We start from the raw sequence: 21,894 nt of genomic DNA on the forward strand, positions 1-21,894 counted from the left end.
TCAAATCAGAATAAATGTTGATAATGACAAATTGGCTTTCTTATATTTCTTAGAAACGTTCACAGCCATGTGCAAATCTCTTATTTTTGGGCTTAAATGATATTAATGCCATTGATAAAACTTCAATGCTACAATTTGTAAAATTACAGAGCAAGTATCCTATTAAAATTTGAAGATTCTTGAAATTACTGTAGATTGGCAAATAAACACGATGGTTTTTATTTCACTTTGTTTGCGATTCATTTTCCCGTGAAATCAAACCCATTGTGAATACTATCATTAGTTTTCAAAAATGTTTCAATGCTTGTATTCTGATCAATTAATTTTTTGCAGGGTGAAATTAAAATGATCGCAATTGGTACTTAATGAGAAATCGTGAAATTTTAACGAATTAAAACGACTTACAGTATTCAAACTGGGACCACCCTCTCCCAACCAAATAATAAAGCCCTATTAAATAGTGGTAAAGTTCAACATACCAGTAGATGGAGAAAAATGTTTATTCACAAAATGTATACTGCTACAATTTGTGATATTGTCATACAAATAGCCTGATGTTGAAAAGATTCAATTTTTTTTTTAAAAACATGTCCATTTGACCAAAAGGAGAGATACCAAGTTCAGCATAGGTATTTGTTATACCCCTTTTAACAGTCTTCTATATAATTCTTGCCAAGGAAAAGTCCAACAAAGCAAATATTACTTCAACTGGTCTTACAATTTCCATGTTCACCAGTCTTTTGGTCCAACATCAAAATTGCTAGACAACTTTGTCGCAGCTAGTACATGTACGTGTTAATCCGATCTCGGCAGAACAGATAAAGCCGAATGGCTCTATGACATGAATTGCAAGTAACTACATGTACTTGAAATAATACTTGCATCAGCAATGAAGGGTATAACAAAACAGTTACTGACTGGGATTTTGGCAACCTATAATTTGTTGGACCTATAGAGAGAAATGTTGACTTCGGCCTCTGTCTTCAGTTCAAACAAATTATATGTTGCTCTTATAACCAGTCAATAACTGAATGATATATGAAAATATCATTAAACATTTTTTTCTTTTGTTCTTAACTCAATCCAATAGTCATTAATCATTTTTAAATAGAGAAAGATTGCTTCACAAATTAAACAAAAATCATTGATTTTCTTGCTCTAATACATATACCGATAGGTCTGACACACAATATTTAATAAATCTTATGGTATCTTACATGTACTGTACATGTATTATTATGGAAAATCACTCTTTTATCAAGCTAAAGATGGATTTCAAAATACAAATATAAAACCATATATCATTTATATTTTATTCTGTAATACGCTGTATTTCATGACACATATATCTAAAAATATGTAGACTGACTTTAAACTTAAGCTTCAAATTTAAACTTTTAAAAAATAACATTTTTGGCACTGACAACATATTGCAATGAAGGTAGGTAATGTTTGAATAACAACTTTGCGATGATAAATATATTTGTTATTTGGATCAGTAACAGTTTTCAAGTTCTGGTGAGAGCTTGAACGCCTTCCTGTACAGCTCCGCTGCCTGCATACAATCTCCTTGAGCCTGGAATTAAAGTCTTAATGTTAAAAGTTCTTCAGGAAATTTATATATCCTTGAATGAAAAAAAGCATTTGTACATCACCAGTTTGTAGTTTATTCAAAACCTATAGCTAGCAATTACATTTATAGATAATGAGCAGAAATTACTGGATGGTGATTGAATATCAAATCCCTTATACCGGTACATGTACCAATACTTGTATATAACATACCCATTCAGTCCCATTGTCATGTATATAATATATGGGTTATGCATGGGTACTTGTATTAAATAGCTTATTCATTATAACTTTACAAAATACTTGTGTAAATAAACTCATTATTTTATAGATCTGTATTGTGAGTTGAAACATCTGATTTAAAAAAAAAAAAAACTCTAGATATATCAATACATGTTCCAGTACATTTAGTACCGAGCTCTTATACCAGGTTACCTATAAAATGCACACATTTACATGTATATATAACATGCATTATTATAATACATACTTCAAGCCGTTCCGCTTCCTGTATCATTGCTATGGCTTTTTCTTGCTTTTCATCCATCTTTTTCTCTCCAATCTTTCTGTACATAATATCTGTTCTCAGTATGTATTTTTTGCCAGACCTACACATAGGATTAGAAAAATCAGAAGCTGTTTAATTATTAATTACTAACCAGGTTATATAGTATTACCAGAATTGCAAACAAAATAAAACCTACAAGAGTTGTTCCCCCTCATGCAGTCTTTGGTGGTTAAACAAAATGGCCATCCCTGCTTCAGGTTTAATCTTGCAGATTATGTTTTCTTTTTCTGCACAGTACTTTCCATTCTCATCCTAAGAAAAGATTTGTCTCAAATTTCAGTCATTGGTATTTTGATTTTGTGCTAATTTTCAACTAAAATTAGGCATGGTAATCGAAGTTTTGTCCCTTTGATTGTGCACAATGAATGCACTATTTTTTTTTTTTACCTTATGTAAGGTCTGTGTCTCATCAACAAAATTAGTGCTTCCTCCATCAAAGTCTCCATTGAGATAAATCATAAAGGTCTTTAGAGACCTCTCTCCTGGTGATTTACTGTAAAAGCCATCAAAATGAGGGGCAAAATGTCCTCCTGGGAAATATCTGCACAGCCTGAACAGCTGAAAAACATAAAACAACTGCTCAAATAAAGAGTGACTTGGTCAATCTGTTTACATGTGCCGGATGCAGAAATCCCCAAAAGTCAATATCCACATGTGGCCCTTGATTGATTTACTGTCTTGATGTATATCAGGTCATTTTGATAAATTGATTTGAGGATAGAATAAGGGATCTTTATTTACCTTATTCAATCCAATTGGCTGCCATTTGCCTCTCAGTAAATAAGGCACACCATGAATGTGTAAATCTTGGAGATGGGCGTCTTCTGGTACATTAAACTCTGGAAGGTAAGGCTGTATTCTCTTCCATAAAATGTGTGATAATTCTTCACTTTCTATTACTATTCTACAAATGGACATATACAACAATTTAAGGTGAACTGATGGAGAATTCAAAGCAGGATGTTAATTGGGACTAAAGAAAACCAATAATTAAAAAAGTCTCTCTCTCTCTCTCTCTCTCTCTCTCTCTCTCTCTCACTCACCTATCACAGCTGCGATAATCCCTCTTCGCTCCTTTAATTTCACCAAATCCGATCTTTTCGCCTTCATCAATAATGTGTGCACACTCTTCAGGTGTCATTAACTGGTGCAGTAAAAAACCTTGATCACCGAAGTCCAGAATTTCTGATCTGTTAACTTCATCGTCGCTGTATTTACGTGTGTCCTCAAATACTGACAAACTGTGAACATCGTTTAGGTCGCTTGCAAGTTCACCATTGACATTTGCCCCCGCCTCCGCTCCGGGTATAAATTCTGAGCTCATTTCTAGAATCTAGTAAGTAAAACGATTCTCTGTCTCCGATGTTTGTTTATTTCACAACACATGCTTCCGGATATCTTCATCTATTTTTACCTTTGACGTTTTCGCAATTTGGCTATGTCGGTCTTGAACTGAGTCGTTTATGTCCGTCTTTGGTTAATTCATGTGGGTATGAGCGAGCATTACAGAAAAAAATACATAACTGGTTATATTTGTTGTCAGACCGCACATGACATTGTTTTGGTGGGTTTTTTTTAATCTCAATCAAATTTGAAATAGTCCATGAAAAGCTCCTGAGAGTATAAAAAAGTACAAAACAACAGCAACACCTATATCATCATTTCACGAGTATACTGAATAAAACAATGAAAAATAAACAAGAAAACACACAATTCTATATATCGTTGTTCATACGCGGACAAACTACGAAAGATTGTCTCAGACCAAAAAAGGGATATGGCCAGAAATTAGTCCTGACTTTTACCCCATTTCATTTGTAACCAGTGACATGGCACTGTTTTTTGGTGACAAAGGTAATATATATGACAAAACTGATTATTTCCTTTCCGCTGAATGGTTTAATTTCATCCAGTAACAATGGTTACAGCTGTATTATATTGGTGACAAAGGGTAACAGAAGTGACAAGCCTTTTTCTGTTTATAGCTGCTAGGGTGTCTTATTTTATATGGTTACAATGGTTACAATGGTAACAGCTATAATCTATTGGTGACAAGAGGTAACAGAGGTGACGAGCCTTTTTTCTGTTTAGCAGGGGGTCTTATTTTATGTGGTTACAATGGTTACAATGGTAACAGCTATAATCCATTGGTGACAAGCGGTAAAAGAGGTGACAAGCCTTTTTCTGTTTAACAGAGGGTCTTATTTTATTTGGTTACAATGGTTACAACTATATTCTATTGTGACATAGGGTGACAGTGGTGACAGTCATTTTCATGATTTACATGGGGGTCTTTTTTAAATTGGTTACATTGGTAACATTGATTACAATGGTTACCTAACCCTAAACTAACCTTAACCCTAATCCTAACCCTAAACTAACCCTAACCCCAAACCCTAAACTAACCATAACCATAGACTAACCCCTAACCATAACCCTTACCCTAACCCTAACCGAAACATAACTCTATATTGTAACCAATGTAACCAGTAACCACTGTAACCAGTCACAAGTACATCAAAGTTTGAAAATCATTCATAATCAAACATTGTTACTGATGTAACCAATGTTACTGGTTACAAATTGAAAGGGGTAAAAGTCAGGACTAATTTCTGGCCATATATGAAAAAGGGGGTTAAAAGATGAATTTGTCATGTAAATATATGTTTGTTCATCTGTTCATAGACAATAACCTTTATAAATACAATTACTGAGTGGAGAAAAAATTCAGAGGATATTAAAATTTATTTTAATAAATCAACCAGTCATTCCAAATAAATCTTGGACTCTTTGCAACCGAAGACGAAATTTTCTGACTAGCCTCAATTAACTTTTATGGTTTTCGACTTGTCAATCGTAAATTTGATTAATTGTTCATTAAATCAAGTTGTAAGGAAATTAAAATAGTACATTTTCCTTTCTTTTTTACTATCATACAACTCTGGCATAGAAAAAGTAATCAATGTTTAATATCTTACAAGGACTATATTTTTGGCGTAATAATGGCGTAGGAAAATATCACACGTTTCGCAATTCAAAAATGCTGCAGATTAATGAGTCTGTTTAACATTTTTAAAAACATTAACATTAATGTTGGGTTTTTTTTACTAATGTGAACTAATGATATGATACTTGGGTTTCAGAATAAGTTTTTAAAATATGATTTGCTCATCAAATTACATTTTTATAAGCCTTTTAAAACGCCCATTCTATAGATTGGTTTTTGTAAAAAAAAAATCACAAAAATTAGTTTTTCTCTTATTAGATGGTCAATATATTTGAATTTCTGTCAATTTATATCTTTATATAGAGTCTTCAAAATATATAAAAATCAGAAATATTTTATTATTGGAAGCATAAAAAAATAATCAAAATCTCTTCAAAATTGAAGAAAATTAGAGGAAATGCAGGCTAAGCAATCTCAATTTTAGTATAAATGTTTATTCCAATTTAGTAGTATAAGCTTATAGACATTCTGATATTCTATCATTTCATTGAAGAATAAAATCTTTAAACTTTATACAAATGTCAACAGAACTACAAAGAGCTACACTTATTTTTATCATCCTTTACGTTGAGGGAAAAGGTAGTGACCTTGACCTGACCTTTATGCGAAAACAAAAAGGTCAAATTTGATTAAAGTGATAGAATCATTTGGTAATATGATCCGTCTGACTGTATCAAAATTTCATGAATTTTTTATTTTAAGAAATGTATTTGATAACGAGAAGACTACTTCCTTAATTAAGTTGCTTCAAAAATAGCCATAATTCTTTTATTCCAATTGTAGCATTTTGTTTTTGGACAATACAAAAAAAACGCGGTTTCACATGACAGTAACATTTGTTTCTTAGTTTTATTTTTGCTGTCACTAAAAGTGTAAGTTGTGTCCCAAGAAAAGATTCCATACATTACAAAAGATATCGGAATATTTTGACGACTCCATTGCTTCCTCCCACCCAGAGATAGCCGTCAGCGTCCACGGCCACCGAGAACGGCTGCTTCGTAACGCTGTCCGACCTCGTCAGGAGACTCACAAACTGTCCTTGCTGGTCCAGGAGGTGAATACAGTTGCTTTTATAGTCTGCGATGATCACGTGTCCATAGCGATCACACGTGATTCCGCACGGTTCGCCGAGTTTGGTAGACTCAGTCCCAGTGTATCTGTGTTTGACCTTTCCGTCATGAGTGAGAATGTGAACGCATCCTTCTTTGTGGTCAGAAACATAAATATCTCCGTTGAGATTTTCAGCAATTCTTCTTGGGTACTTCATTTGAATGTGTGCCCGCTCAAATTCCGCAACGACCTTGCTTCCAAGTTTAGAGTATTTCACAACAACGTTTTTGTCCATTGGACGATATTTGTCATATGTGCTGGATTTTGCAAGACAGATAAGAAGGTCTCCGGATTGTGATAAAGCAATGCCTCTAGGAAAATCGTTCAAAACCACCATGTCTCGAATCCTTGTATCTTTATTCAAAAGTTTGATACATCGGTTCTTACGACAAGAAATATACACGTTATCGTTTTCGTCGGAAGTGACGTAGTCGACATCGATGTCGTTTCCAAGTTTAATTGTACGTAGTCGAGAACCTAGTCGGTTAAGAAGATGAAGACGAGGATCAAATCCACATATCACCCAGGCTCTACCATCAGATACCGGTGCAATACCGCGAATCAGATGCCTTCCTGGAACCTTATAGTGGCCGACTTCCGTCACTGTTACCGTTGTAGATCCAAGTTTCGAAATTTTCCCGAACAAATCCTCTGTTATTGTTTCCGCTGACTGCGGTTCTAAAAAGTTTATATCGAAACGTGGAATAAAACCAACTGGTAACATTTTAGACGCTTCTTGTAGATGGAATTGCAAAGTTTCCTTGCCAACAGCAATGTCTTGGTTCGAACCGAAATCTATGCAATGTTTTGCTGCCGCTACTTGGGAAGAAACAAACGTTATCGCTTCGGTAACTCGATTTTTGAAAATAACCAATCTGTCCTCTTCTATTTGAATTTCTGAATTTATCTTGGTTATAAATTTCTCTCTCAGGTCCTCGATTTCCCTATGTAACTTTTCAGAACGTGCGTCAATTTGGTCGATCAAATGTCTTTTTATGCTTAAAACGGCTTCATCATGATTTTCGACATCTCTAAGTCTCTCCTTTAGTGACGGTAGGTAACTCTGCAAGAAATCCACTGATTCAGTCAATTCCCTCTTCACTTCATTGGCAAACTCCTTAATGTTTTGCGTATTGTGTTGTTCATGTGCTTGATCACGGCAGTTCTCACAAATTGGCATTCTACATTTGAAGCAAAAAATGTCGATTTCTTGTTTATGTTCCCCGCAATAAGAACGTGACGTCATCTTTTGGCCGTGTTCGCCTGGCTTTTCTGAAACTAAATGATGAGACTTGGACATTTTCATCTTCAGGTGAATTGTTCCACATCGGGTACAAAAATTCTGCTCACATTCCAAGCAATACGTTTCCGCTAATGTTTTGCCATCGTCGCATGTTTCGCAAATTGTGTTTTTGATATTTTTTGTAGCCTGTAAGGCATTTATGTAGATATTTGGCTTAAACCCTTGCGCTCCGTCCATTGGTACTGCGTGTCTTATCTTACAAAGAGGACAAGCGAAGCTACCGGCATCTTTTGTTTGGTCGATGTATTCGTTTAGACATCGGCTGCAGTAGGAATGGTAACAGGGCAACATTTTTGGATCGCTGTAATCATCAAAACAAAGTCCGCACCATTCAAATTGGCTGTCTTCATTCAGTAAAGCCCGAGGGGTTCGGGTTGTTTCCGATTCTTCGGATATGACCGCCATCTTACTTGTTATGGTACTGGAACTCCTTGTTTTGGCAGAATTTGAGAGTGGTACACCTGTGAGACTGTTAGAGAAGGAAGAGATCGAGGGTAGTCTTATTACCTCTCCCGCCATCTTGGATGAATTCATTTCATTATATTCCAATTCAACAAGCCTCATTCAATCGGCAGAGATTACAACTTTTAGACAGTCAACTGCCATGCTTCTCAAATGCATAAGTTCACTTTTTGTTTCTTTGCATTCTATCGGTTAAAAGGCGTGATTTTTCTACCTATTAGAAACCACTCTTGCGAATGTGCTTTCTATTATAGTTAAATTTGGACCCTATTTTAGTAATTGATATAAATTTAAAGTTCCTTTGTTGAACTAAGCTATTGTTTTAGCTATAGCAATTTCAATTAAAAATCGATGATTATTTTAGAAAGTTATTAATTTTTAGAATATAATAACATGCATGCATTTATAGTACAGTTATCTAACAAATGTGTTTATCGACATGCATGCATTTACACAATGTACTATACATTCTTGTATATTTTTGGTTCAAATTAACACACTTAAAAGTTTTATTCTTGGTTTCTCCTTTCTATCTCCTTCTTTCAGATAATGACCAACGACATAAAACATTAATTTGGTGCAAAATGTGATGAAATTGTCAGGTATGTTTAGCATCAAAATGTTTGCACAACACGCGCATATTATTTTTTAAATTAGTGTGATCATATTTATTTGATCAATACTGAATGGTTAGTATATTATTTTTACATAACATTCACAAAGAAAATTCATTTGAAATCAATGAAAAATAAGTTTTTATGTGGAAGGTTACTCAAAGGAAAGTGACTACACCCCCCCCCCCCCCAAAAAAAAAGGCAATCTTATGAAATTTCAATGTATACTTTTTGTTTGATTGAACTTTAATTTAAAACGCACATTTTTAACATTTGATGTGTTTGAAGCGTATTCTGTAGGTCCTTTAACATGAACGAAATCAAATCTAGTAGAGAATTTGATAGACATTCAGTACGGGCCTATAAAATCATGCCGCAGGCTGATTTTTTTTCGCGCCAAATTTTGCAATAATTTTACCTTTGAAGCCCTTTATCTAAATTTTGACATCACCTACCACCATGTTTTATTTAAATATGTCAAAATAATACTGAATACACATCTAGACGAACAGAATTAAATTTATAATTTTTTTTATATATTCAAGAAGCTTTAATCACAGTGCATTTCCAAACAAATTGCATGTATGTCATGAGAATTTTTAAAGCAGCTTCAAAAATATTTTTTCTTAATCTCTCTAATTAATCTTATCATTGTGTATAATCCAAAACAATATGTGATGTGACATCAGGGATGACATTCGTCCCTGGCGATTGCATTTTAAGTCCAAAAAGACAAAATTAAATGCACCATATAACTCAGAGGAATGAACACTGCTCCCCTATGTTTTCTTTGTATTTTTAAAGTATTTTTTGTCTACATATTTTTATCTTGATCCAACAACATTAAGTAGTGAGAGGCTTCGCTAAGACAATTCCCTTTTTTTGTAAGTTAAAATTTATCTTGTTTAGCGACAAATTGCGAATCATTCTGCACTTGGGCTAACATTTATTCTATTTTTACGCCATCTGTCGGGGAAACACCTCAGTAAACGGAAGTAAACATGCGTCAGCCATGTTACTGAACAGGGACAAACAATACTTTAATTTAGTTTAATGCAGCGGTTTTCATGGATATATTGTTTTTGTAATAATTAACGGAAGCTTTTCGAATTTCGATATTCACAGGGCTTTCCTTCGCCGTGTATAGTTTGCAGATAAGATCGTGCACATTGTACAACAAAATACAGTACCATTTTAATCTGTATACATGGTGAAAATGAGCGTTTCGTCAGTGCCATCTGCAGGGTCAAGTGCTCGTAGTACACCTGTACCGATGCAAAACTCGCCAGGTCTGGGACCTTACAAACCTATTACCCCCAGCCAGTACGGTGCCTCGATAGGTAAACAGAGTGATGATGAGCTCAGAAGACAGGGGGTGGATGATCTTCTACGTATGGTGAGGCGTCTTGAATCAGAAAACCGATCAATCATCGCTGAGCATAGTAGCATCATCAAAGACGTAAACAGACGAGTCCAGATCTACAACAAGGAGATGCGAGGTCTCAAAGACATTAATCAGAAATTGCAAGACGACAACCAAGAACTCAGAGACCTCTGTTGTTTTCTGGATGATGACAGACAGAGAAGTAGAAAACTGGCTCGCGAATGGCAGAGATTTGGCCGTTACACTGCATCGGTAATGAGAAGTGAGGTCTCTGCATATCAAGAAAAGCTCAAAGCTCTTGAGAACAAGCAGGACGAGTTGATCTCCGAAAACACTGAGCTAAAAGAGCTGTGCTTGTACCTTGACCAAGAACGAATTCGCTTTACCCAGACTCGAGACGATGGTGATGGCAGTAGCAATAGTACAACAGCCGGGCATGAAGAAAATAATCAACCCCCACAGATTCCTGATGTAGCTGTTACAAACAATGTGAATAGAAGAGGCAAGTAACACTCTGAAACCTCTGTCTTTCCAGTCCAATGTATTCAGGTTTACATACACAACCTCTAAGCTCCGCTGTTTGTTATAACTATAAGCATGCATTTTAGAAGCAATTGTACAAAATGTGTAGATTCAGAAACTATAGGTGCTACTGAACAAGTGGCTACTAATAAGGTAAAGGACTGTAGGTATAATAACAGAATATTAAAATGTGATATTTTTGTTTCTTGCAGATTCAACTTACATCCAACAACTTGAGTCTCAAGTCCAACAATTAGAGAAAGAAAAAACAGATTTACAGGTGTGCATGGATATTTTCAACATCTATATTTTGCCAGTGGTTGGATTGAACTCACATCTTTTTGTGTACAAAGCAACATCTTAACAGTCAAACAAACTGGTTAATAAACACTGATAAAAGCTACAAGGAATTTCTTAAACAGTTGTAATGTACAGCCACATTATTATCAGTTGATTATTATATACAAATGTATTGCAGAAATCTGGGCACAAATTTTCGAGCCCTGACAAACAGTCCCCGAATCCTCCATCCCACCTGCAGTTAAAAGGCTCACCAGTAAAACCAGTGGTAAAGAAACTTTTTGTATTTCTTTTGCAACAAATGTTTCAGCAATTTGCTAATATGAGAACAGATTTGAAGATGTAGAGGATGTTTTAGTCTTACATTGATAGTAAATGATACATTAAGATGTAAGTGCTGATGAATTTCTGTGCCACAAGAACTGTCATAAAAGATAATAAACATCATAGTAATTTTAAACAACAGAGTCTTCTGGCCTCGGAGCAGAGAGGTACACCTGTGGGGAAGAATGGCAGTGACCAGCATTCCTCGGTACCCAGCACCCCCAGTACCCTGGCAGACACACCCTCCAAACCAGAGGCTGTAGTACATGCCATGAAGGTAACAGATCTGATTTACCGCCGGTAAATTACCGGTATATTTTTTTATTTGAAAGTTTCCTGTAATGGAAGGATAACAATGCATTAGGATATGTAGATGTTTTAAAATCAGTAAGGTTATCATCAGTGAATCAAGAAAAGGAAAAACAAACAGTTCTATAAAAGTAGTATGAAGGCAGTCATGGATCATTCTAAGATACACGTGCACTGGACCTTTCATACATATCCAGTGGCAGCTAATTGATGATATCACTGATTACAGTTAATTGAATTTTCACTCAGTGTCATTATACTGTCAACTCTATATATTTGTTGATCCTAAACTTTGTGATTCTGACATGTCTAGTCATCTATACACTGCTTACCTATTTTAGGTGCTCGAAGTCCACGAACAACTAGAACGTCCCAAGACAGACGTAGGGGGAGAGAACCTAGATGATAAAGAGAAGGCTATAGTTAGAGAGATGTGCAACGTAAGTTCAGCAGAAAACAGGTTTTAGTTATACAGATCTGTATTAGCAAGATTTGTTACTCCATAGCCACCCTGTGGGAATTTTAGAAATAAGAGCTTAGTATTGTATTGAATGTTTGATAGCAGTTGAATTATATTATAAACTTTAATATCATTAGTCATTGTTGTCTTCAATTCATTGTGATATCGAAATCTTCTATCAATCTAAATGAACTACTGTCAAGATTTTTAAGTCATCTCATGCATAAAAAATTCTCAAAAAATATCTCAAATATAATGAATATGTCATTACATAGCATATATCGAATATTTAAACTTATGTTCATTGCTTCTTTTTTAGGTTGTATGGAGGAAACTGGGGGACACTAAATCTGAGAGAGATACCCCACATCCAGTCTATGAAAATATGGCCCCACCCCCTCCCCCAGTACCCCCACCCCACAGACAACCATCCCAGGGCCCAGTCGGTGAGACCAGAAAATCCCCCTCCTCATCCAGTGTCCCAAATCATGACTATCAGCAGAACAATGCCCAACATTACCTCCCACCTCAAGGCTCTCCACAGTACAATGCTAATCCTGATTCTTTTGGCAATTATCAAACCTCTCCCCCTGGGGGCCCTGTTTTGCAGTGCAATTCTACAGTGCCCCACCCTGGATCCTCTCACACAGTGCATTCCCACAACCTGCCCCACTACCAACAGTATAGGTCCCCACCCCCCCTCTACCCCAAAGAGAGACCCCCAGCATCAGTATCCTCATATGATAGTGACCATAGCTCCTATGCCTCACAACCTTATGACCGACCAAATCTACCCTCCAATTACTATAAGGACAGACTTGGACATGGGGGTCAAGGGGGACAGTATGACCAGTTAAAGTCCAACTATCAGCACAGGGCAAGTTCTCAGTCAGATCTGATCCCACCCCCTTCACCTAGACAGCCATACAAAAAGCATTTCTCTCAGTCAGATGTGAGAGGAAGAGATTACAACAGAGGAGGTCAGAACCCAACACAAGGACCGCACAACTATAGCCAAGAGTTGAGGGACAGGGGGAGACCCAGGGAAAGCAGCGTTCCCCGTGAGGCTAGGGAGGGCAGCTATACACGAGAAGTTAGGGAGGGCAGTTATACGAGGGAGGCCAGAGAGGGTAGCTATTCCCGAGAGACTAGTGCATCCAGAGATGGAGATCCAAGGAGAACAAGGGAATTACGTACACCGGATCCCTGGGATTTGAGGGATCCCAGACATGAGGCTATATCTAAAACCAGTAAGGGATCTTACCATTGAGGTGTATAGCTTTTCTGCAAAAAGGGTATTATTCTATTTATTGTCCAAGTATTTACACATAATGTATTCTAGATGTTGAGTTTTTATGATCTACATTGTGTAACATTTGTATACTGAAGTGAAGTGTAAAAAAAGGAAAAAATTTTATGGTGCCATGGCAAATGTTAAAGCATTACCATAAGTATTTATAACAGTCTGGAATATTGTCAAAGTTTTGTATTATGTGTAAGTCATTTTCAAACGAATTATTTCCAATCGTACTGCAACCATACAGCAAACTAGATCTCAATTTTCTTTGACTGTACCAAGTTTTTAATGGTGTCTGGTCTCATTCTTAAATGTTCTGAACATGTGCCATTCATGTATAATTTTTCATTGATTTCCTTTTGGCATTTTTATTATGATCAAGAACCCATTTTTGAAATAGGGCAAATTTAACCATAATGCCACTGTTTATTTATTGAAAATTATTACATGTACATGTATTACCAACTTTTTATACACTATGCATGCATGGTTAACAAACTTGTATTGTGTCTATCATTGTAAGGGAACTAGTTTTCCTTATCTGATAATGATAAACATACATACTGTTAATTTTGAATTTTTAAATGTTGGATTTTTGGGTTGTAGATTTTTTGATAGAGATTATTTCATTGTTATTACATACATGTTATATACACAAGCATTTATCAGCGAAGCTGGCTTTATTATTTATGATGTCAGTGATTATTTTGTAACTCATAAACTTTACACCATTTTTTAAAAAAATAGGTTGTATTAAGTTTATATGTTGTACTTTATCATGATAGACAAGTTTGTTGTGAACTATTTTGTATCATAAATGTTGTTTTTTTCGGGAATGAACAAAATTTGATGTGGATTTGTATTTTGTTTTACATATATTAAACAACATTTATCATGAATTATCAGCATGGGATTTGATGACATCAAATCTGGCATTGCCATTCTCTTTTTTTAATACAGTCACATCAATGTCACACATACATGTAACTATGCAATATTTATGACTTTCTTGTAGTTATAGTGAGTCTTCAGACAGATTTTAATTTTGGCAATATGTTGTTTAAATATGGCAGCCATAGCCTTTGACGACAAACTCAATAAACCAACTTACCTGTTGCAATGCTTACCTTGTATTTATGATTTTGACTGTTGAATTCAGCTTTGATACTGTATGAATTAGTTTAAACTGTTGTTAATCAATCTACTGAATTTTGCTTAAACTGATAATTGGCAAGCAAATTTTAAATCTTTCTGTAGAATGTCAAATTTGATATTGAAAGAACCTTAAAATTAAAGAATTGGGAAGACAAGGATATACATGTACATGTAAATGACTATAAGTCAGGTTAATAAAAAATATATTTTTATGTTCATTGTAATATAAGTTGGTTTATGGTTTTAAAAGTAGCATGATAATTTATTTCTTTATTTTACATTAGAGGAGTAGCCATGACTTAATTTTCTAAAAGATCCATTTACATTAACCAAAGAAGACTGACATGTAAATTACAGGGCAAGAATCTCTACATGTGTAGCATACAATGTTAACTATTGTCGGCCAGTACATTTTTATGGTTTGATGATTATGTATTAGATTTACCAGAATTCTAGCAATATAGATATGACAATGGTTTTAGAAAAACATGCAGTATTCGTATTTGTCTGTACATCCTGGTATGGACTGGCAATATTAAAAAATTTCAATGCTTAAATGAACAAATATCTTATATACATGTGTTTAATGAAGGGTTTTTATCAACAGTTTTGAAGTCTGCATTTTTAAATGAATATATACAGCAGCAATTTGTATTTGTGCTTTTCTAGTGCTGAAAAAGAAATCTTTGCTGTTTAATTATGATAAAATATGCAACTGAACCAAGGATATTTAAATGTTACAGTACTGGAATATAAATACTGTGGTTTCATTAATATTCAAGGCCATCATTTTTCATGAATGAAGTGAAAATCACAGTTTCAAGGATACGTAAATTTTGGCCAATGACCCCATCAATATAAAATGTTACTATATAAAAAGTGCCTGTTTGGGAGGGTAACAGTTGAAATTGACATCCCGAGGAAACCATTGTCATCCGACGCAAAGCGGAGGTTGACAATGGTTTTCGAGGGGTGTCAATTTCAACTGTTATCCTCCCAAACAGGCACTATTTATTTTATTATACTGAATGTCTTAATTATTAACTTAACAGCGAAATCCACGAAAATTGGTATTTAACTTATATTGATGAAACCACAATATTTCTCAGTTTTCTCACCATTCTATCCTATTTCTGAGCTCATTTTCACATTTTCTGTTGATCTATTATATTTGTGTATTTTGTAATTTTTCATTCTTGTACCATTTTCATGTTTTTTGAAAGTTATACATAATTTGGAAATACGGTAGTTATTTGCATTTAACTTCATTTTTACTCTGCAATATTTTCACCATTTGTTAAAAATATGTATATGAAATAGTTTATGATGAAAACTAATATTATATTAAATCTCATATTCTTGGTACTATTTTTGATTGTATTTAGTATACGTATAGAATGAAGGTGCTGTTTTTTGCAAAAAAAGAAAAAGGAAATAAAAAAATATTTATATGAAGTTGGATTAGAAAGTAAATCGTCAAAATTATTTGAGGCTGTGTTTGTTTTCTTTATTTGTTAAAAGCTGAATACGACCCAATAATATACGCATTGACCATATACTAACTTAAGTATTTTGAATGCTAGAGAATGTAAGGTTTTTGGAGCAGGAGCCCTTCGATGGTCAAATTTTTGTTATTTCTGGTCTTAGTTATTCCCCCCCTCTGTAGGTGAGATGGCATACTGTTTTTCCTTGTGTGTCTGCCTTTATGTCCGTAACAAATTTTTGACGCATTTTTCTCAGCAACTTTTAATTGCAGAATGATGCTATCCTTGAGGACATTTTCCTTATTTTTTGAATGAATCCGTTACACCAATCTTTATTCGTAATGTACCAAATATATAGCAAAATTTGGTGTATTTTAATATTTTGAGATGGCCCCACTAAAAACAAGATGGTGGAATTTAGTATTTTTTTTTTTTACATATAAGGTAGTAAATGATATTAATATGTTTTACGGTGCGACCGTTGGGGCGAGCACAGCATGTGATCAAACAATGAATTATAATAAATTAATAAAATTAAATTAACAACGTGAAATTTGAATGCCAAAAAATAAAACATACCTATTTTTCAGTAAATTTTCATTATTCATAGTTTTATAGATTTGTTATAATTTATTTATTTATATGTAGAACAATAGTTTAATCTCAGATACAATGTTGTTAAATAATAAAGATTTTAATATATAAATATTCATTGCACTGCATCTCCTCTTTTAAAGTGATTGTGATTATGATTGATTGATTGATTTCCCCCTTTTTTTTGCAGTAGACATTTTTTCTTAAACTTACATATAAAACTTGACTCATCATAGAGCTCCCCCCATGCTAATTTTTTTTTCATTTTTGTCAATTTATACATAGAAAATCGACTTACCATGGATTTGCCCCTCCACTTAAAAAAAAATAATTAATGTTTAATTTTATTTTTAATTTACGCTTAAAAATATTTGCTTATCATGTTAAAAGAACATGATGTTGTCCCCCCCCCCCCCCCGCATGTAATAAATGATTAAAGAAACCATTGAACTGCTAAAGAGCTGAAGGATCAGAATTTTCATGATTTATTTTTCTTTTTGCTTGCAAAGATTTTTTGGATGAGGCTGCCATCCACCCACCCACCCCCTTTAAAAAAAGGCGCTGCTACGTATAACGTTACGTTTCAGGAAATTACCGTAATTATAGTGAATAAAATATTTGTGAGCATTCATCCAAATTAGTGCAATTTACAACCGTTTCCTGTATCTGAAGAAATGTCCTTATTCGTCAGCTGTTCTTTATCTTAGCCTTTGCAAGATTTTAAGAGGATTTTGGTCATTTCAGCAGATTTACAATAACTTCAATTAGAGTAATTTCCCCTTATCAGTGCTTATTGTGACGTCAAAGATGACGTTGATTAAGTGTCGTCTTACTCTTTAAAACTCCCCTGAGAAATAAAAGTATGCGAAGTATACTGTTTTATTTACTTAAAAAGCATGATGTTCTTAAAATTACACATCTTATAAGCTTTTCAAAGGTTTTACTTTGATTCTCGGGAGAACGTGATGTTGGAACGTGAGGTTGGAAACCATTGGTACTATGAATTGTGGGTCAAAATTTACTGACTCCGAAAAAATATATCGGATCAATGTGTAAACGTTTGTGACGTCACACGATTATTTTTGATTGAAAGTGTACTGAGGTGAACTTTAGAGGTAACATTGACTGTATGTCGCTTACATCGTTATTGTTTTTACTGTCTAAATTTGTCTTGCTGATTCTCGTGAGAGTGTGAAGTGATAAAAATTGCCATGATTACAGGGAACTACTGGGACGATTAAAACGATGCATTACTGGTCCGATTTACTGACGCCAAAAAAATCCGTTGAATGAATGTGCAACTAGTCCGAATTTTCTATTCACACACGCCTTGCCGGTAGAGCTCGCTTCGCGCCGGCGCTGCGCGCCGGCGAGCTGCGCTCGGTATAACAATTTGAGAAAAAAGCTATCGTGTATTGATAACATATTTTAACATTAAAATGTCGCTTTTTCAAAAAAAAAGTTGGAGAGCTAGCTGACCCAGAGATTATTAATTATGTACTTTTTCAAAATATTTTTTTGAAGGATAATAATTAAAGTCCATAAATATGACAATGTTTTTTTAAACACTACTTTAAACCACGTATTTTAAAGTCTCCAATGGCTCACTGATTTCGTCCAGGTTTAGTGAATAAAAACATGTAGTGTTTTGGGTTAAAATTCTGGTGGTGATCCTTTTTCATTTTTTTTAAAAAATAAAACTTTTTTTGTTTTTAAATGTAATATTGACATAGAATTATGTTGAATTATAGAATAGCGGTATATTTCAATTTGTCGTTATTGATTTCTGCTGTATGAACACTATTTTCTGTTCTTATTACTATAGTTTTAGATATTCAATTTAACTGAATTAAAATATGTACATATATACTATGCATTAACATTTCCAATATAACTACAGCTAAACTTTGATATCTCGAACAATGATATCTCGAATACAATTATGGATTTGTTAAAGTGATTTGAAAGTCCCAACCCTTTATTTATAAGTATTTTACCCTTGATATCTCAAAGTTTTTAAACAGTCCCATCTAGTTCGAGATAACGAAGTTTGACTGTAGTTATCGGTTAACCCCTCATTGCCATTTTTAGAAAGCTTGCGAGGTTTTTTTTTATTGCAAGAAAAGACATGTACTTCAACTCTCAACATAATTTAGTTTTAGTAAACAAATTTTGTTAAAACCTTTACATAGCCTTTCGAGATTATTTAAACAATAAAATGCTTTCTTTGGTGATTCATAGGAATAGATCTAGAAAACATTTAATTATTTAATTTTATATTTACATCCTTCTTTTAACAAAATGATAAATAATTGTGAAAAGTAAGTAAAATTCACAGAATTCCTGTAAATGTATAATAGTAGGTAATAGCTAAAAGAAACAGCTAAATCGTCTGGTATGGGAATTCGAGACTGATATTATCCGGATTATTTCGTGCAGTTTGTGATTTTCTTAGGGCCGCTGTAAGTTTCGACCAATCGATAAACGGGGCGTGTAGATTTCAGTCCTGTTAGTTTCCACAGCTGTTCGGTAGAGCTATGAATTAACTATGAGTTTCTGTAAGAAATAGAGGGAATCATACTCGATAGATGTAAATACAGACATTTAAATCCCAATTGATTCGTGTCGATGATTCCTGCAAACTTACAATCTTGTGCGCCCAATTTCTTTTCGTCAAAGATTTCTCAGCAATTATTTATTGCAGAATGTTGAAATTTTAAAGCACTCTTTGTTTAAACATGCCATATGTTGGGATTCATTTTTTAACAAATTCGATGTCAACTTCCCTTAAATATCGACTGATATTTTGTATACCTAGATCAGAGAGAGGTTATTACTAGTGGGCAATGGCTCTCAGAGATTTTGTTTCACCAAACGTGCTTGAATGAAGCATTGAGGGATACCTAATTATAAATAATAAAAAAGACTTTGAAACCGTTTCTAAACCAAATACATGTATTTTAATTTTAGATGCTGAAGGATGTTAAGGTTTCGAAGCAGGTGTCCTTTGATGGCCTTATTTAGTATTTACTGGTCCGATGGTCACTAAACATGAACGGATTAGGTGTCTTGTAAATTACATGCAAAGCTTGTTCATTGCGAATTTCAAGGGACCATAGAGAAAAATGTTATAGCCGTAATTCGTTGTACGTTTGTAGCGAACGTGTAAGAAATATATAGCGAATTCGTTATAAAATAATCAGCTGACAGTACTTCTAAAGATCGTTAAGTTATAAAATGTTCTTTTTCAAACTGATTGTTCTCACTGTTAATTCGTTTTAAACATGAATAAACAGTTACAAGCCTTTGTCGCATTCGTTTTTGGTCTAAACCTGGATTTTTTAAAAACAATCAAAATGTAATAAAACAATATCATGACCCGAGCTTTGTCACACCTCACAGCCTACTCAATATTCAGGGTCATGAAGAGAGACAACTCGTAAAAATGTGCTTTGACTATAGTCCGTTTCTTAATCTTATTAAAATAAAAAAAAAATAGAGGAAAGTTTTGAAAGTATTTTAATTATACGTAATACATATTACAATAAGTATAAAGCATGAAAAATACATAGTGAATTTAATTGCAAAATTATATCAATACAAAACACAATCAAATGTATATGGCTTTATTTTAAATTTTTTTTTAAAAAGTACATAATCAAATACAGTACGCGGGTACATGTACCTAGTGAATATTAAATATATAGTGTTTGTAGGTATAAATTTACACAACTACACAAAAACAAAACGCCTGTAAAATATTCTAGGAAAAATATACAATAATACACCTGCATGCACGTTTTATACCAAAACATGTCTATCTAGTCACATTTCACAACGACCATTAATTATCAACATCTTGGTCACACGTGTATGGTAGAACTAATGCACTGCAGGTTTTCAAAAAGGTATTTATCTAGTTTAACTTTGTAAGTGAGATGTTCTTACCGATATATAACTACCCCCTGGCACGTTTCAGATTGTTGCCAGAATCGACAACTACTGTTCAGACAGTTTCATGCTGAACAATATTCAACAAGATATGGCTAATTACACCAAACTTCGAATTCACATTAAGATAATTGTCCTGCAACTTTAAATGATTTAAAAAGCTTGCCAATAAAAAACCCATAAAGTTTTACTTACTTTTTCGATCTAAACTTCTCTCCTTTGTTGTCATTGGTTCCTGCGATTTAGCATGTATTCATGGCAGGTCGAGGAAGAAAAAGAAACGACATCAGAATGTAAAAACAACATTGTGACAGCTCAGCTGTCGGAATTAATAACACTCGTTATACAAAAATTACGAGAATAATTGATATTCTACGATCAACAAATGTCTATAGATTGATAGACATCACTACTGGATGATTACGTGTGCAATTATAAACACGTCCATCAAATTTAACAAAACATATGCAAGATCGACTTTCCATGTGATGGCCGCCATTGTTTACGATGTCGCATGTGGGTCAAATATAGACATGCTGATAGCGGTTTTTAATCACGAAAATAATAAACACCACATACCTCCATCGAAGTTTTATTACTTTTTCATATTGATTTACATAATATTAATTACTGGCACACGGTAATATTACTTAAAATCCATTATTGAATTTCACTATATAATTCGATTGGGGATGCAGCGTTTCCGGTTTGGTAATGTTACCAATTCGACGTCATTTGTGTAAAACGTCATCAGATCATATTGGTGATCCCGCATATCCGGTTAAAATAATATATATATATACGTGCATTCCCGCATTTTGACACAATTGGGGTTTGGGCTTTTATGGAAATTACACCTACTTACGAAACAGTAAGCCTGAGAAATTATTCGGGTGCCAGTTTATTACTTGCTGAAATACCTCTTAATGATTTATTTAGGCCCTGGAATTTATTCACTTACCAATTCTATTTCCAAGGGGATTCTATGTATTAAAAAGTATAACCTGTGATTTGTTTGTAAATTAAATTCATCAATTAGAATTATTGGTCTTTGTCTTCTGTTTTCGTTTATTGTCATGCATTAAAACTCATCAAAAGAATCTGCGCTCGGGTACGTTACAGAATTTTGGTGGCAGCGGTGGGATCTAAAGCCTTTGAATATATTTTTCATAATGACGAGTAGCGGACCTTTGAGTCCTGCTTCCAATGCGCAGGGTTTAAGTCGTATGCATGATGATAGCGAAAGAGAAATTGTCCTGTTAGGGCCCACAACCAACCCTAGTTCAAAAATCATTCCGATTTTGCTTGCGGAGATAAAAGTAAAACAGATTCTAAATCTGGCAATTCGCCGCTGTAAGCAGTTCAGGATCAACTAAATGTGATCAGTGATCAGTTGAGTCAATTCATGCGAGATCAATTTTCTCAGTTAATAAAGGACCAAGAAGATGGGTGAATAAGGCGTGTAAACTGCCCATATG

The 21,894-nt window shown here is 34.2% G+C and overlaps 3 protein-coding genes across 4 annotated transcripts; 1 reads left to right on the plus strand and 2 right to left on the minus strand.

The window, feature by feature from the left end:
* Positions 1 to 488: 488 nt before the first annotated feature.
* Positions 489 to 3,624, minus strand: LOC105325727 (uncharacterized). Its single transcript, XM_011425413.4, has 6 exons — positions 3,184 to 3,624; positions 2,882 to 3,044; positions 2,528 to 2,698; positions 2,277 to 2,392; positions 2,063 to 2,180; positions 489 to 1,576 (listed from the first exon to the last, which is right to left on the minus strand). The coding sequence occupies exons 1-6, from the start codon at positions 3,462 to 3,464 to the stop codon at positions 1,496 to 1,498; spliced, it is 930 nt and encodes a 309-aa protein (XP_011423715.3). The 5' UTR covers positions 3,465 to 3,624; the 3' UTR covers positions 489 to 1,495.
* Positions 3,625 to 6,051: 2,427 nt separating this feature from the next.
* On the minus strand, positions 6,052 to 8,079 carry LOC105325726 (tripartite motif-containing protein 2). The gene has a single exon (XM_011425412.4). It carries the CDS (start codon positions 8,077 to 8,079, stop codon positions 6,052 to 6,054), a length of 2,028 nt encoding a protein of 675 aa, XP_011423714.4.
* A 1,531-nt stretch (positions 8,080 to 9,610) lies between these two features.
* Positions 9,611 to 15,872, plus strand: LOC105325725 (uncharacterized protein DDB_G0284459). 2 transcript variants are annotated; one of them, XM_011425410.4, is made up of 6 exons: positions 9,611 to 10,522; positions 10,755 to 10,822; positions 11,021 to 11,110; positions 11,306 to 11,443; positions 11,817 to 11,915; positions 12,255 to 15,872. In XM_011425410.4, exons 1-6 carry the CDS (start codon positions 9,844 to 9,846, stop codon positions 13,203 to 13,205), a joined length of 2,025 nt encoding a protein of 674 aa, XP_011423712.3. In that variant the 5' UTR covers positions 9,611 to 9,843; the 3' UTR covers positions 13,206 to 15,872. The 2 variants fall into 2 exon arrangements, with proteins under 2 accessions (XP_011423712.3, XP_011423713.3); XM_011425411.4 differs by having other exon boundaries at positions 11,309 to 11,443.
* The last annotated feature ends 6,022 nt before the right edge of the window (positions 15,873 to 21,894 follow it).

This window comes from Magallana gigas, chromosome 6 (genome assembly GCF_963853765.1).
Source record: "Magallana gigas chromosome 6, xbMagGiga1.1, whole genome shotgun sequence".
NCBI classification, from domain to species: domain Eukaryota; kingdom Metazoa; phylum Mollusca; class Bivalvia; order Ostreida; family Ostreidae; genus Magallana; species Magallana gigas.